The sequence below is a fragment of the Scleropages formosus genome, chromosome 3 (genome assembly GCF_900964775.1).
Source record: "Scleropages formosus chromosome 3, fSclFor1.1, whole genome shotgun sequence".
Taxonomy (NCBI): domain Eukaryota; kingdom Metazoa; phylum Chordata; class Actinopteri; order Osteoglossiformes; family Osteoglossidae; genus Scleropages; species Scleropages formosus.
The window spans coordinates 2,725,444-2,738,315 of record NC_041808.1 but is presented as its reverse complement, the minus strand read 5'-3'; the positions used below and the strand labels follow the sequence as shown (position 1 = coordinate 2,738,315).

Below are 12,872 nucleotides of genomic sequence, written 5' to 3'. Positions count from 1 at the left end.
TGCGACAACCTGCGGTAATTCACCGCATTTACCATAAAAAGTTTCTTGCAGTTTAAAACTTTTCGAATGGTTCCACCGTTGCGCGCGGTGTGGCTGTTAGCGCAGCAACAGGAAAAATTCACGGGGGCGTTTTCTCTGCGTGTTTGGGGTCACTCTTCAGAGACCTTGGTCTTACACGGAGGTTTGCGTTGAGCGGAGGAGGAGGAGTGATGCGTCTGGCCCCCTGGTGGTGCCGTCATCCTCTGCTCTCCCTGCGTCATTAGCATCATTAGCGTTGTTAGAATCATTAGCACGCTGCGTTTAGCTGCTGTTCGGCAGCTATAACTAGCGGTCACTTTGAAGGGCATGTTTCAAACGGTGAGCGCTGAAGAAAATCCCATTGCTTTTCCAGAAGTGCCGTCTTCATCAATGTGGGCAACACGCAGGTCCATCAGCAGCCCTCCAGTGAAACACCTGCAGAAAAGTAGCAGGATTTCATCCTCTTTTTACCGCTGTCGTTACAGTTGCGCACCTTGGTTACACTCTCGCTTTGTTCCTCAAACCCCAGGGCTCACGTGCTGCTCTACGTCTTCCACCCTGCAGGTGGTGAACCTCTTCAACATGTTCATCACGTACGGGGACACGTTCCTTCCCACTCCCAGCAGCTATGACGCGCTCTACTACGAGATCGTGAGGATGCACCAGGTGTTTGACAACCTCTACTGCATGGGTGGGTCATCCTTCCATGAGGTCAGCGCTCTGGTATCTCACAGGGGGGTTAGAGCTTCCACCTTTGGACTCAGAAGTCACAGGTTCGAATCCCACCTCCGACTGTAGTACCCTTGAGCAGAATACATGCATTTATTTAGCAGGTGCTTTTCTCCGAAGCGACTTCCAATGAACTCTATATAGTGTTATCAGCCCACATACCTTTTTCACCGCAGTGACTTACACTGCTAGATACACTACTTACAATGAGTCACTCATCCATACATCAGTGGAACACATACTCTCTGTCACTCACACACACTATGGGTGAACCTGAAGAGTATGTCTTTGGAGTGTGGAAGGAAACCAGAGCACCCAGAGGGAAACCCACGCAGACACAGGGAGAACATGCACACTCCACACAGACTGAGCGGGGAGCGAACCCCCGTCCTCTCACACCACCGAGGCGCTGTGAGACAGCAGTGCTACTTGCTGTGCTACCGTTGCTACCGTGTTCTACTTTAAATTGTTCCAGTAAAATTACCCAGCTGCATGAAAGGGTACAACAGCTCACCAAATAAATGTGAATGTCAGGAAGAGCAAGAGCCCTCAGTTACTACATTTACCGTAGTGTTTGGGAAAAGCATCTTTAGGCTTTATGGCTACACCCGAGGAGGGAAAACTGCTGTGGGGACCTACTCTGTTGGCAAACATCGAACTGAATGGTCCCAGTGTGAATTTTTCCCCCCTTCCCTCTGCAATTCTCCTGCAGTTCGCGAGCTCTTGTGTCAAGCAGTCTGAAGCGACTGTGTTTGGATTGGAATTTGCAATTAATTTGAACCCGGAATCTGAAGTGAGATTAGTTTCAGTCCATATAATCGCTTCAGTTTAGCAGTTAAGACACAACTTTAAATGAGAAGCAACACGTCTTGTGACATATGGAGCAGCTCATCGCAGCAGAAACCGAGCTCTTTTACATTAAGCTCCTGTACTCTCTCTTCCCCTCGCCGTTTCGAGATGGTGCTGTAAACCAATTGGCGCATTGGGGTTTGTGTTAACATTCAACAATAAAAATCAACACCTCGAGAATATAGTTTATATAATGGAAGCAGTTGGAAATACAGATGGCGCACCGCGCTCATTATGTGCTCTTCATCTCCACGGGGGGCTAGGGGCAGCCAAGCCAGTGCCGGAACGCTGGAGGCAGCCTCGGGAGCTGCGGCGTTACGGTAAATTAGAAACTGGGCTCATCTGCCAGGATCAGGAGCAGCCCAGTTCCCACAAGAGGAGAGCAGTCGGGTTGTCGTAACGAGCAGGATAAAAAACACAATTGGAACACCTGGATCTCCCCGATGGTTCCCAGAGCCAAAGTCCACTGAAGATCACCAACAGCTCAGACTGACAGGATCACTTGCTTGTCCTTGGGGTCCCCTCATTCCTCCTCCTCAGTCCTCCAGGCCGTGAGGTGGCGGTAGTGAGTGTGCGTTCCAGGCCGTGATGGCTGCTTTGGTGGTGCCTCCTGGAGGTTTTTAACCAGAGGGGCTGTGTGCATTTCTTGTGTTCCAGTGCTCAGAGTCTCCACCAACGCCGGACAGTGGAAGGAATCCGCAAGCAAGGTCACACAAGCGCTGGTGAACGTCAGGTAAGGCCACCCTGCCCTGAACCCGGATCGTGTGACGCCCTTTTCTCAGTGTACGTGCGCAGGCAGGCCAGGTGGGATCGGCCCGTGGGGCTCAAGCAGGAACTTTGACCGAGTCCTGGGGGCAAGGACCGCAGTGAGCGAGTTACAGCTGACTGACCGGGTCCTTCTGGTTCCCTTTTCCTGGAGTGGAGATGTGGCAGGAGGTTGCTGCTGCACATCGATCACTGCACCTCCAAAGGGGGGGGCTGACCTGACCGCGAACATGGCCTCAGTCTTGTTTACTGTCATTGCCTTCATTTTAATATCTGTACAAATCAGTTTCAATGAAACAGCGCAGGCTTCATGCATAGGGCCAACAGCAGGTGCAGCGGTTAGAGCCATTGCGTTCGGCGCGGAGAGCCCAGGTACGACTCTTACCCTTGCTGTATTACTCTTGATCAAGGTACTCGCTCTGATAGAGTTAAAATTACCCTGCCGAATAAATCGGTAAGTCACTGTAGGTAATGGGGGGAAAATGAGTAATAATGTGAACAACAGGACTGGAGGAGATCCCCCCGTTTTTCCCCCGTGTGGGGTGGCGTCCTAGCGTCACCATCTCCCATTACAGTAGATAAGGCATCGCTAACTGATAAATCACTGGTTAATTGCTCCATTAAGCGGCCAGGCCATTCATTAGGGGGTGTTATTAGCGATAAGACGGTGTGTGTGTGTGTGCGTGTGTGTGCGTGTGTGTGCGTGTGTGTGTGTGTGTGTGTGTGTGTGTGTGTGCGTGCGTGCGTGCGTGCGTGCGTGCGTTACTGTGTGTGGGTGCTGAGATGAATGGTGGAGAGAGCTGTACCTTACGCCCGGGGGTGGGGATGAGAGGAGGAAGGGAGGCTGTGCTCAGTAATGCGGTTTTTTGTTCTCTTGGGCCTGACTGCTCATTTCTTCACTCTGTTGCTGATGTCACCCTCTCTTTTCTCTGGTGTAATTTATAGGGGAAGTGGGACTTCATTCATTTAATGCTTTGAGTGTGTGTGTGTGTGTGTGTGTGTGTGTGTGTGTGTGTGTGTGTGTGTCTTTTCAGAGTACGGCTTAAACACGGAGCTGCTTACCTTTTGTGATTTTCTTTCAGCTTTTTACCCCCCAAATGTCAGGTCTGCTCCGGAGGTAAATTAAATGCATATTAACGGGACCCTGTTTATTACCGCTGTAACTGAGTCCTTTGTCTCGACAGCCCGATAGACAGGCTTGGTTCTGGAGTCATAAAAGTGAACGATTGTAAAACGATTGTTCTGTTGTGGCCACGTGTACTGCTACTGGAGCAGAACCACCCCCAGAACCGGGATACCCCTCATTCTGGACTTAAAAACGCATAGAGAGATAAAGAAAGGTATCGTCACCTGTCACGCTGTTAATTCTGCTCGGCTCGCTGTTTATACAGTATGCACACTCCGTGAAGTTTTCATTAAGTCTAGTCATTCCGTGCGTATTGCTCTGATGAATGGGACACACGTGGACCGTACTTCTGATGTTCTGCGGTCCAGCAAAAATGAATCAGGTTCTCTTTTTTTTTTTTTTTTTTTTTACTTTAAGGCGAGCAATTATGTGCTGGAGAGCGGAAGGAGAGACTCTTAATCTCCACCCCAGGCCTCAGCGTTTTCTCTTCTTTCATTGCCCATTTTCATTTTCATTCATTTTTTTCCATTTCATTTATTCATTTAGGAGACGCTTTTGTCCAAAGTGACGTACATCTCAGCAAAAGTACAATTTATGCATTACATTAAGAGAAGGAGACATAGCTGCAGACATGAAACCCTCCCTACCACTTGCTGCACCGAGGTTCACCGTTCGAGTAGGTGCATAAAACACAAGATAGACAAATCCTAATATCCTCCTACTATTTTTTAATTTTTTTAAATAATATTAAGATACACAAGCAAGCAAATACAATGCCGGAGTAGTGGCTGATAAACGGCTTTATCTGGTGATGCTCATGAAGTTACGGTGCATAAACATTTACACCGTACGTGAGCTGGAGAGATCTTGGGTGAAATGGGTCCGGAAAAGGTGAGTTTTCAGACCCTTCTTGAATGTAGACAGAGTTTCCGCAGTTCTGAGTGAGACGGGAAGGTCGTTCCACCAAAATGTAGCATGTGCTCAACTTGGCATACATATCAAGGGCTTGGGTGCTCAGAACCCCCCTGGTGTATATACACTGTTGGTCCATTCAGTATGAAATCATATTCTTTTATATGGTCTGAGAATTATATATATATCACTGGTTGCACAATACACAGGTACGCTGATGAAGACATTCTGCCAAAACACATCCATCCTGTTATGAAAAGTAAAGCTATTTTGGGAGACTCGTGTGTGCTCTTCGCTTCAGTTTTGGTTTTTATATCACAAATCATATTAAATATGTGCGATTTAGGGGCACAATGTTTTCGGGTAAACAAGAGAATTACGTTGTATTCATCTCTTGCTGTCTTTTCTTGTGAAGGTACTGTTTTTTTCTCTTAAATTTTATTTGGTATGAATAAGTAAAAGTCTTTCTATCCAGCCAGCTGTCAGTGTTGTCATGCGAACGATCTTATTGTTCCAGGGCGATCATTAACCATTTCAACCCCAAGATTGAGTCGTACGCTGCAGTGAACCACATCTCTCAGCTGTCTGAGGATCAGGTAAGCGCTTTCCTTCGGAGGCCACCTTCACGCCTCCGTACACCAGAACATGCAGGTTTTCCGCCACGTGGTGGGATTTAGAGTCACTTTGGAGAGGCTCTTGAATAACAGCATTGTAAAGTTTAATGGGCCCCGTGTTTTATGCTGGCGTTGTGGCCTGGTGTACGCGGGTTCGAGACCCCAGAGGGTGTACTGTGCTGCTGCACCCCGGAGAGCCTGTTGAACCAGAGTCGATGCAGTAAAACTGTATAGGTGGGAAAATTCTTGATAGATTTGAGTGTAAATAGCTGTTTAGCAGTTAAAACTGCTGATTGCTAAAATGAAGGGATGGTGAGCAATATTTAGTAAAGTCACCATCTCATATTTCTGCATTGAGAAACAGGATGTGAGAAAATCAGGTGTATTTTCAGTGTTCATTTTTCAAGGTAAAGTCAGTATTATATGTTAAAAAAAAGTGTTCACATAAATAGAGATGCAAAAATGGTGTACCTTGCATAGTTATGCCAAATTATTAATATTTTTGTAATCTGACATTGATGCAGTGAAAATAATCAGAGAGGGGCATGGTATGCAGCATATAATAGCTTTAACACTGTGTGTGTTTGACTTTTTTTTTTATTATGCTGAAAGTTTTAGAAATTATGGGAAAAAAAGATACCGTAAAGGTCAGCTGTGTAATATCCACCTTTTTTAAAAGAAGTATATCAAAGTTAATGACTCTTTTTTTTTTTTTTTTTCCCCCCCCTCATAATTATGTGTCGATCTGGAGCTCGGCTTAATCACGGCCTTCGCAGCCCAACTTTTAATGAGCACAAAATCCAGAAATAACCAAGGTTTACTGGGTGACCCTCCCGGCTCGCTAGCAGAGCTCCGCGTTCCTGTAAGTCCATCTGGATGAGGTCGTCTTCTAACCAAGCTACTAGATCATCAACCCAGTCGTCCCAAGGTCTGCAGAATCCTCCCTTCCCCTGGTGTAAGACAACATGGCTTAGGAAAAGTTTTGGAGTGGAGATGCATGCGTTGGCAGCCTTTTGGTACAGCCCGGAGGGGGCAGATGAGTCTGAAATAAGACCAAAGCCTCCCCCCAGGTGGTGAGTGGTGGGTGGCAGTGTGGAAGTTGCCCTTCCTTTGTGCCCTTAACCACAGTATTCTGTCTTGATCTGTCTCGTACGCAGATCGCGGTCTGTGTTCTCAGCAAGCATGCACTTCTCATCTGGATTGTATCCACGACACCGCCGTCTCAGAGGTGCTGTGGTCTTGGTTTGTACCCTGAGTTTACTGCGATTCTGACGTCAGCCGGTAACTTGTTTCTCTCTTTAGTAAGTGGGGAATGAAGGTAGCGTAGGCGGGCAGCGGAGGAGTGGTGGGCAAGTATGGAGAGACATTGGAGGTATCGCTATTCAAAGAGAAGAATGATGGAGCGCACAGTGGGGCGAGGGCAAAGATGTTGAACTGGACTACAGCTGTGATGGGGTTTCTTGAGGATGGCGCACACAGGAAGGAGCCAAGTTCTGTATGACTTGGAATGGACGTGTTACCAAGGCTAAAAGGTTGGCCGAGCTTGGACGAGAGCAGAGCTTGAACCGCCAGCTGTGTGGAGCTAGTGATGATGATGATGAAGGGCTTGATTTTGTGAACATCACATTGGTGTCACCAGGAGGAGTGATGAAGCATGGGTAAAGTGACAAAAGGAGTGGGTCCAGGAGGGGTCCTTGAGGAACGCACAGTAAAGGGGTAAGGATGAGGAGCTGGTATCCTGCCACAAGACTGGTATTAAGGAAACCAGGTGAACTTGATTCCTGAGCTCCTGTAGTGTCAGCACTGATGAGGGAAGTTTACTGGAGATCATCCAATAGTCAAAGTTCTTTTTTACTGGAAGCTCTGGGTCACAGGTGCATAAAAACCAAAACATGAACATATATAACACCGGGACAAAAAATTGCCCTATTTCAGAAGGGTCATCGAGCCTTAGTGTCTGCTGTTAAAGGAGGTGACCAGAATTCACATGAATTGTCATACAGGTTACATGTTGTTTTATTTCTTGCAGAAATCATTTATTATGAAATATAATAGATGCTCCATCAAAATGGAGCCAGTGAATGAAAAAGAAAAATCCTACTTTGCATTTCTTTTAATAGTAACAAATATTTCTGGAGTTTAGGAGAAGAGCTGTCACCATTCTTTTTTTTTTTTTTTTTCCTCCCCCCCTCTCGCCTCCCCCATCGTCCACCACCTCCCATTTCTGTTTCCTGTCTTCCAACCAGACATGCTTTAGTGCAAAACACTCCTTTCTCTTGCTTCCCTGGTTGTTGTGTGGAACTTAATTCCATCCACAATGAATGTCACACAAAGAGCCACTGGAGGTACTCCCCCCCCCCCCACTCCCCAACCCCCGCCCCATCCGTCCATCGCAGCCCCAACCCCACACATCATTGGGAAGTTACTGCCCACGTTCCTCGGTTCTGCTCGGTGAGGGTGGGGGTGGGGATGCTCACAAAAATGAGTTTGACTTTCGTCAAAAACGGTGCTGTCCTTTTCGGTGAGGAGGAAGGCGCGCAGCGAGACGAGAGAGGCTGTCTCCCGGAAAGATGGGGGGGAAAAAAAAACAACAACCGCTTCTGCTCCCTTTGCTCTTTGTAAAAAAGCATCCCGCTCTTGTTTTTGCAAGAACCTGCCATGAATATTTCAGGAGCGTGTCGTTCCCAAACACAAGACACAACAAACCCCCCAAGCAGACATTATTAATACCCCTGAAAATTGTGTAGAAGAAAAAAAGCAAAGAATAGAAAATAAAGAACAGAAATCAAAATATATATGTATCTTGTAACTATGTTTTGCCCCTGGCTTCTCGCAGCTCGCAGTACGGCGGTGCTCACAAAGCCCATGTTTGTTTCCGCTTTCCTGTGGTACTTCTGAATGAGTCCGGACAGGTGTGGCTTCTGTACACGTGTCGTGTGTCAGCTCCGTGTACACGTGGTGGACAGAATGATCTCAAAGCCCATGGTAAATCCCCTGAGGAGCCCTGCTGTTGTACCCCTGACAGTGATACTTAAACTAGATTTCTCGACTAAAAGTAAATAGGAAAAAAAAAATGGTTTCTTGGAATTAAAGCATCAGCTACATTTAGAATAAAAACACCAAAGGTTTTTCATCTCTTTCTGTTACCCATAGTAAGATGCCTGTAAGACGGAGGAAGCTCTGCCACGATCCCTGCTGTTCCGGATGCTGGAGCAAAGAGGATGCGAAGAGCACGGGTTTCCCGGCACACTGTAATGAGTCGGCGAGCCCCGTACCGGGGGACGCGGTTAAATTAGTTCACTGAAGACAATCGTTTGTACACTCAAGTGCTTTGGCGCTTGAAGGAGAGGTAAATCAGGCCCCCATGTAGGATTTGGGCAGCCCTGCACTGTTCCCTAATGAGGGACTTGCGAATGGCTTCCAGCCACAGTGTGTCTTCTGTGACATGGGTGGTCCTGGATTTACGATAGGGTTCTGTTCCAACAACCTAATGGCAGGGCGCAAGTCTACTTACCCTCTACTATATAAAGCATAAGGATATATAAACAGTTAACAAGCCTGAATGAGTAGTAGGGCTTTGTCATATTTTTGACTAATATCAGACGTTGTGTTAGAATAGTGCTAATTACAGTAATAATAATGATTTAAATACAGGACAGGGTTGTAAGTACATTTTAATGCTTTGCAGTTTTTTCATTTTTGTTTCTGAATTTGCTTTCTGTCGCTTTTTCCTTTCTGCACCACCAGAATGATTAGGTTTTCGCTTGCTTGCTATTGTAAGAAAGTAATTTGAATCACAAACAAAATGCTCGCTGTATAAAACAACGGCTTTGGAAACAAAAGGCAGCAGCTGATACACGCTGGCTGAGTCAATAAGAGACATGGTGCCTAGCGGGGCACCGCCTGCTGATGTCATTGTATAGTGGATTGAGCGCTAGTTCAACATTCAGAAGAATCGTTGCAACTCAAAAATAAAACGGTAAGGTTGTTGGGACGACCGTAAGTTCGAGTGGTTGTAAGTCGAGGACCCACCGCACTGAGCCACAGCAGCAGGGTAGTTGGAGCGGAAAAGGTGCTGAACCATCTACAGATGCTTGGAGTCGGAGGAATGAACAAAGTCCCTTCTTTATTGAACTACCTTGGCCTCGCACCCCCAGGTGGGACAGCCTTTGAGCTCGTATTTCTAGCCTCTTACAAATCCGCACTGCTGAGCTTAAACCGTTAGACCGTTTGATTTAGAATCGTGGTTTTTCAGCCGTTTTCCCAGAACAAGCTATTGCTTTTTAATGTGACGTTACGTAAAATAAAGTCAAGTTGGCATAATTAGGCCATTTCAACACAGGAGGGAGTGTTGATGCTCATTTGAACACCTCATGTCATTGTATCTCTCTTTTCCATCGACTGTTGGTTTTGTTGTAATCTTCATAAGGCTTGGCTGCTCCCTTTCGCACGGTCATCTCTTCGTTTCTGGTAGCGAAACGATCGGTTTTCGTGGAATATTAAATAGATTAACCTCAGTGTGACGCGCTGAGTCAGGAAACTGCTCTCTTTCCTCGTTCTCGACTCCGTTAGTTGACCGACATCCAGAGAGGAATTTGCATTTGGAATCATCTCACAATTGTCAAGTCATTAGTGCTGATAAATAGTGGAACGGTGGAGATCAAACATCATTCAGCCTCCCTACTCCATTCCTGTGGACTTCCCATTAAGAACAGCCCCTAATAATGTCCACCTCTCAAAAGGGGGTTTTTGAAAATTGTTCCACTTTTGATCTGTGGGCACCAGTTTGAAAAGCGATGAAGCTTTAGCCGCCATTTGTGTCGCTCTTCCCCCTGTGCCCATTGTTGTTTGTTCAGTCGGTGCCCACAGAACATCTCCCTGGTTTCATTATAACAGAGCTGCATGGGTCCCCGCTGAAAACAACGGTCAGGCACAACATTGTGGAGAATTATAGCTTTATAGGAGGTGAGGTTCATTTTTAAAGTTTTATGGTCGCCTTTCAATAATAAGGTTATTAGCTCTTTCTTAGATGTCAAGTAGTGCTTCGCGAAGTATTTACCATCATGTTTATTTCTTTGTTAAATGCCTTTGATACTGAGACACTCCAGAGTGTCCATAATTAAAGAATAGTTTGTTGGAATCTATTACTGGGAGGTGATTTTAGCATCACGTTTTTTTATCAAGATCATCTGAAGGATGAAGAGAGAGAGAGACCATGTGTGAAGAAGGTAATACAAAATCTGAGGCCATCGTCTGAATTTTCCCTGTTTTTTCTCCCGATAAAACTGGATGGTGGTTCTGATTCATGTCATTAATTTACCCACAAAGAAAGTTTCTCAGCGGTCAGCGTCACAGTGGTGCATCGGTTGTCACGGCGACAGCCGAGGAGCAGAAATCGCCCTCGTCTCGGCGTGACGGGCAACTGCGTCCTCTCCTGTTGCGGGTGGTCTCGCTGATTTGGCTCCTCTGGCCCATGCGGCGCCCCCCTCACGGGTTGGTAATACTGGCATCTGCTTTACTCGGCATCCATGAATCTGTGCATTTTACGCCTTAAATTTAGCAGTAAACTCAAAAACACTGTGCAGCAAACAATTTGCATTAATATCTCTGCAATGTGGCACAAGATGAATTTTGAGTGTGTTGCACCTGTGTCTTGAATGGACATTCTCACGTTTGTTATCCGCTTGTCCTTTCTGAGGGTTGCAGCGATCTGGAGCCGGACCATGGCTCTGAATCTCGGAGTCACTGGGCTCTGAGCTAGGAGGGTACACCCTGGATGGACCACCAGCCTGTTGCAGGCTGAACAAACACATTCATGTACATTTCTTGTCCTCCCGCAGGTTCTGGAAGTGGTACGTTCCAACTACGACACCCTGACCCTGAAGCTCCAGGATGGTCTCGACCAGTATGAGCGCTACTCTGAACAGCCCAAGGAAGTGACCTTCTTCAAAGATCTGGTAAGTTGGCAGCTGTTGGATCTTTCTTAGCTTAAAAGTCAACGGAGTTGGTGTGACGCTACCATGGAGGTATTTGTTACTGAAATTAACTCAGGATGTTCCAACCCTGAACAGGGTATGTAGTCCGACTTCCTTTGGTAGATATCTGTACAGTTGTTTGGAGTTTGCTAAGCTCCGTAAATTGTTTTGGATGGTGCCAAGCAGCGATGGCCAGTTATTTGTAATGGCCATAATAATTACGGCTTACAGGGAGCTGTCTTCGGGTTTTATTGATTTGATGCATTCCTGCATGCCATTCGGTTTGTCAAGTACACTGAATGGGCAAGGATGTCCTCCTTAACCCCGATAATACCATTTGCACGCTGGCAGTGTTCTCGAAGGTCAGTGCGGGGACGTGTTATATATTTTCATAATGAAAGCTGTCAGCTTGGGCAGATAGAGTGCAGCGTTCCAGCCGGTTCTGCTGCGCCTCCGTCCCCGGTTGCCAACGTTTGATGAAACATCAAAAAAATCCTGACCGTACTTTAGCGTTATCCTACTAAATGCAAAAAATTTGATAATTTGGAAGTAGCCTGCATGATGATGTCTCGTTTTATTGGGCTGCAAAATTTGCACATTTGCGTCGGCCAGGCTTAACCGTGGTAATGGTCTTGGTGCTGCTTGCAGTAAGTATATGTTTGAGTGTGTAGCTCAACAGGCTTTGACATCCCAGTGTGTGACAGCAGTCCATGTCCTCCCTCGCAGGCCCGCTCCATCAGCCTGAACGTCCGGAGGAATGTTTCCCTGAATGCGCTGAGCCAGGATGTCCTGCTCAAGGAGTTTTCCACCATCAGCTAAACATGGGCAATGTGTCTGGTCCACATGTATCGTCTTCTGCCTCCTCGTTCTCTCCTATCCCAGATAGTGTTATTTTCTTAGTCCGCCGTGAATGTTGGGGGACAGCAGAGTTGCTTCCTACTCTGCTGTTGTGCTTCCATGGAGGACAGCGATTTGTTGCGGGACACAACTGTGGTCTCGGACTCCTCCGCTCTCGTGTGGTGACTGTACTGACTCTCTAAATAGATAGAATCACTAGATTTTTACTGTAATTGTTACCAGTGTTGAGCTGATCCTCATTAATCATGAAGCTGCGGATGGAGAATTCTCATTTAGTGCTTCCCAGTGGCTTCCTGTGCTCCTGTGAAGTGGAAGCTCGTCGACCTGCTCCCTTCAACTCCCACGTCCTCCTGGTCCTGGGTTCGGGAAGGCGGAGCTTGAGCAGGCAAGTTTAGGGCAGACCTGTCATTGAAAAATAGCACATTTGCACCCAGGGGAGAAGGAACACTGGAGGTTTATTAATGTTTGGCTTTTACTATTTTGAATGGATGTGGTTTTGATTAAATGTCATTTCTAACTGGTTGCCTCAGTGTTTTGTTTGTTTGTTTCTTTCTTTATTTATTTATTTATTTTTAATAATAGTGGATTGACCCTTTAAATGGAGCACTCGGTAATATCACTGAAATTTCTCTTAATCTTCCAATCACAATGCATTGATGTGCTCGCATGTATTACGGCCCACGGCAGGACCACACAGAGATCAACAGGGTCCATTAATTCTGGCCCTTGCAGAGAACAGGCGAACGTTTCCTTGGAATGAGAAGCACTAAAAGCGTTGCCCTCAATTACGCGACACAGAACCAACTGTCCAGAAAATTGGACTGGAACGGCACACTCGATGACGGAATCTTTTTCCCAGTGGGTTCTTCTCCGACATCGCGCATCGTGGACAAAACGTCCCTGTGCCGCCTGGCTATGTAGATGACTATATTGGCTCTGCGTTTTGGCACCACACTCTAGGAGACTGGAATAAGGAGCAGAGGCGACGTATCCGGTGACGAGTGTCACACCCCTCAGCCTCTTGGT

At 46.6% G+C, this 12,872-nt stretch overlaps 1 protein-coding gene across 4 annotated transcripts in view; it reads left to right on the top strand.

The window, feature by feature from the left end:
- The window catches only part of armh3 (armadillo like helical domain containing 3), a 30,752-nt gene extending 18,389 nt beyond the window's left edge, over positions 1-12,363 (top strand). For all 4 annotated transcript variants that reach the window (XM_029250466.1, XM_029250467.1, XM_018736391.2 and 1 more), the window contains 5 exons: positions 583-709; positions 2,254-2,329; positions 4,917-4,995; positions 10,854-10,970; positions 11,715-12,363. In XM_029250466.1, coding sequence (XP_029106299.1) covers positions 583-709; positions 2,254-2,329; positions 4,917-4,995; positions 10,854-10,970; positions 11,715-11,807 — 492 coding nt within the window. In that variant the 3' untranslated portion in view covers positions 11,808-12,363. The remainder of the gene's footprint in view (positions 1-582; positions 710-2,253; positions 2,330-4,916; positions 4,996-10,853; positions 10,971-11,714) is intronic.
- Positions 12,364-12,872: the final 509 nt, after the last annotated feature.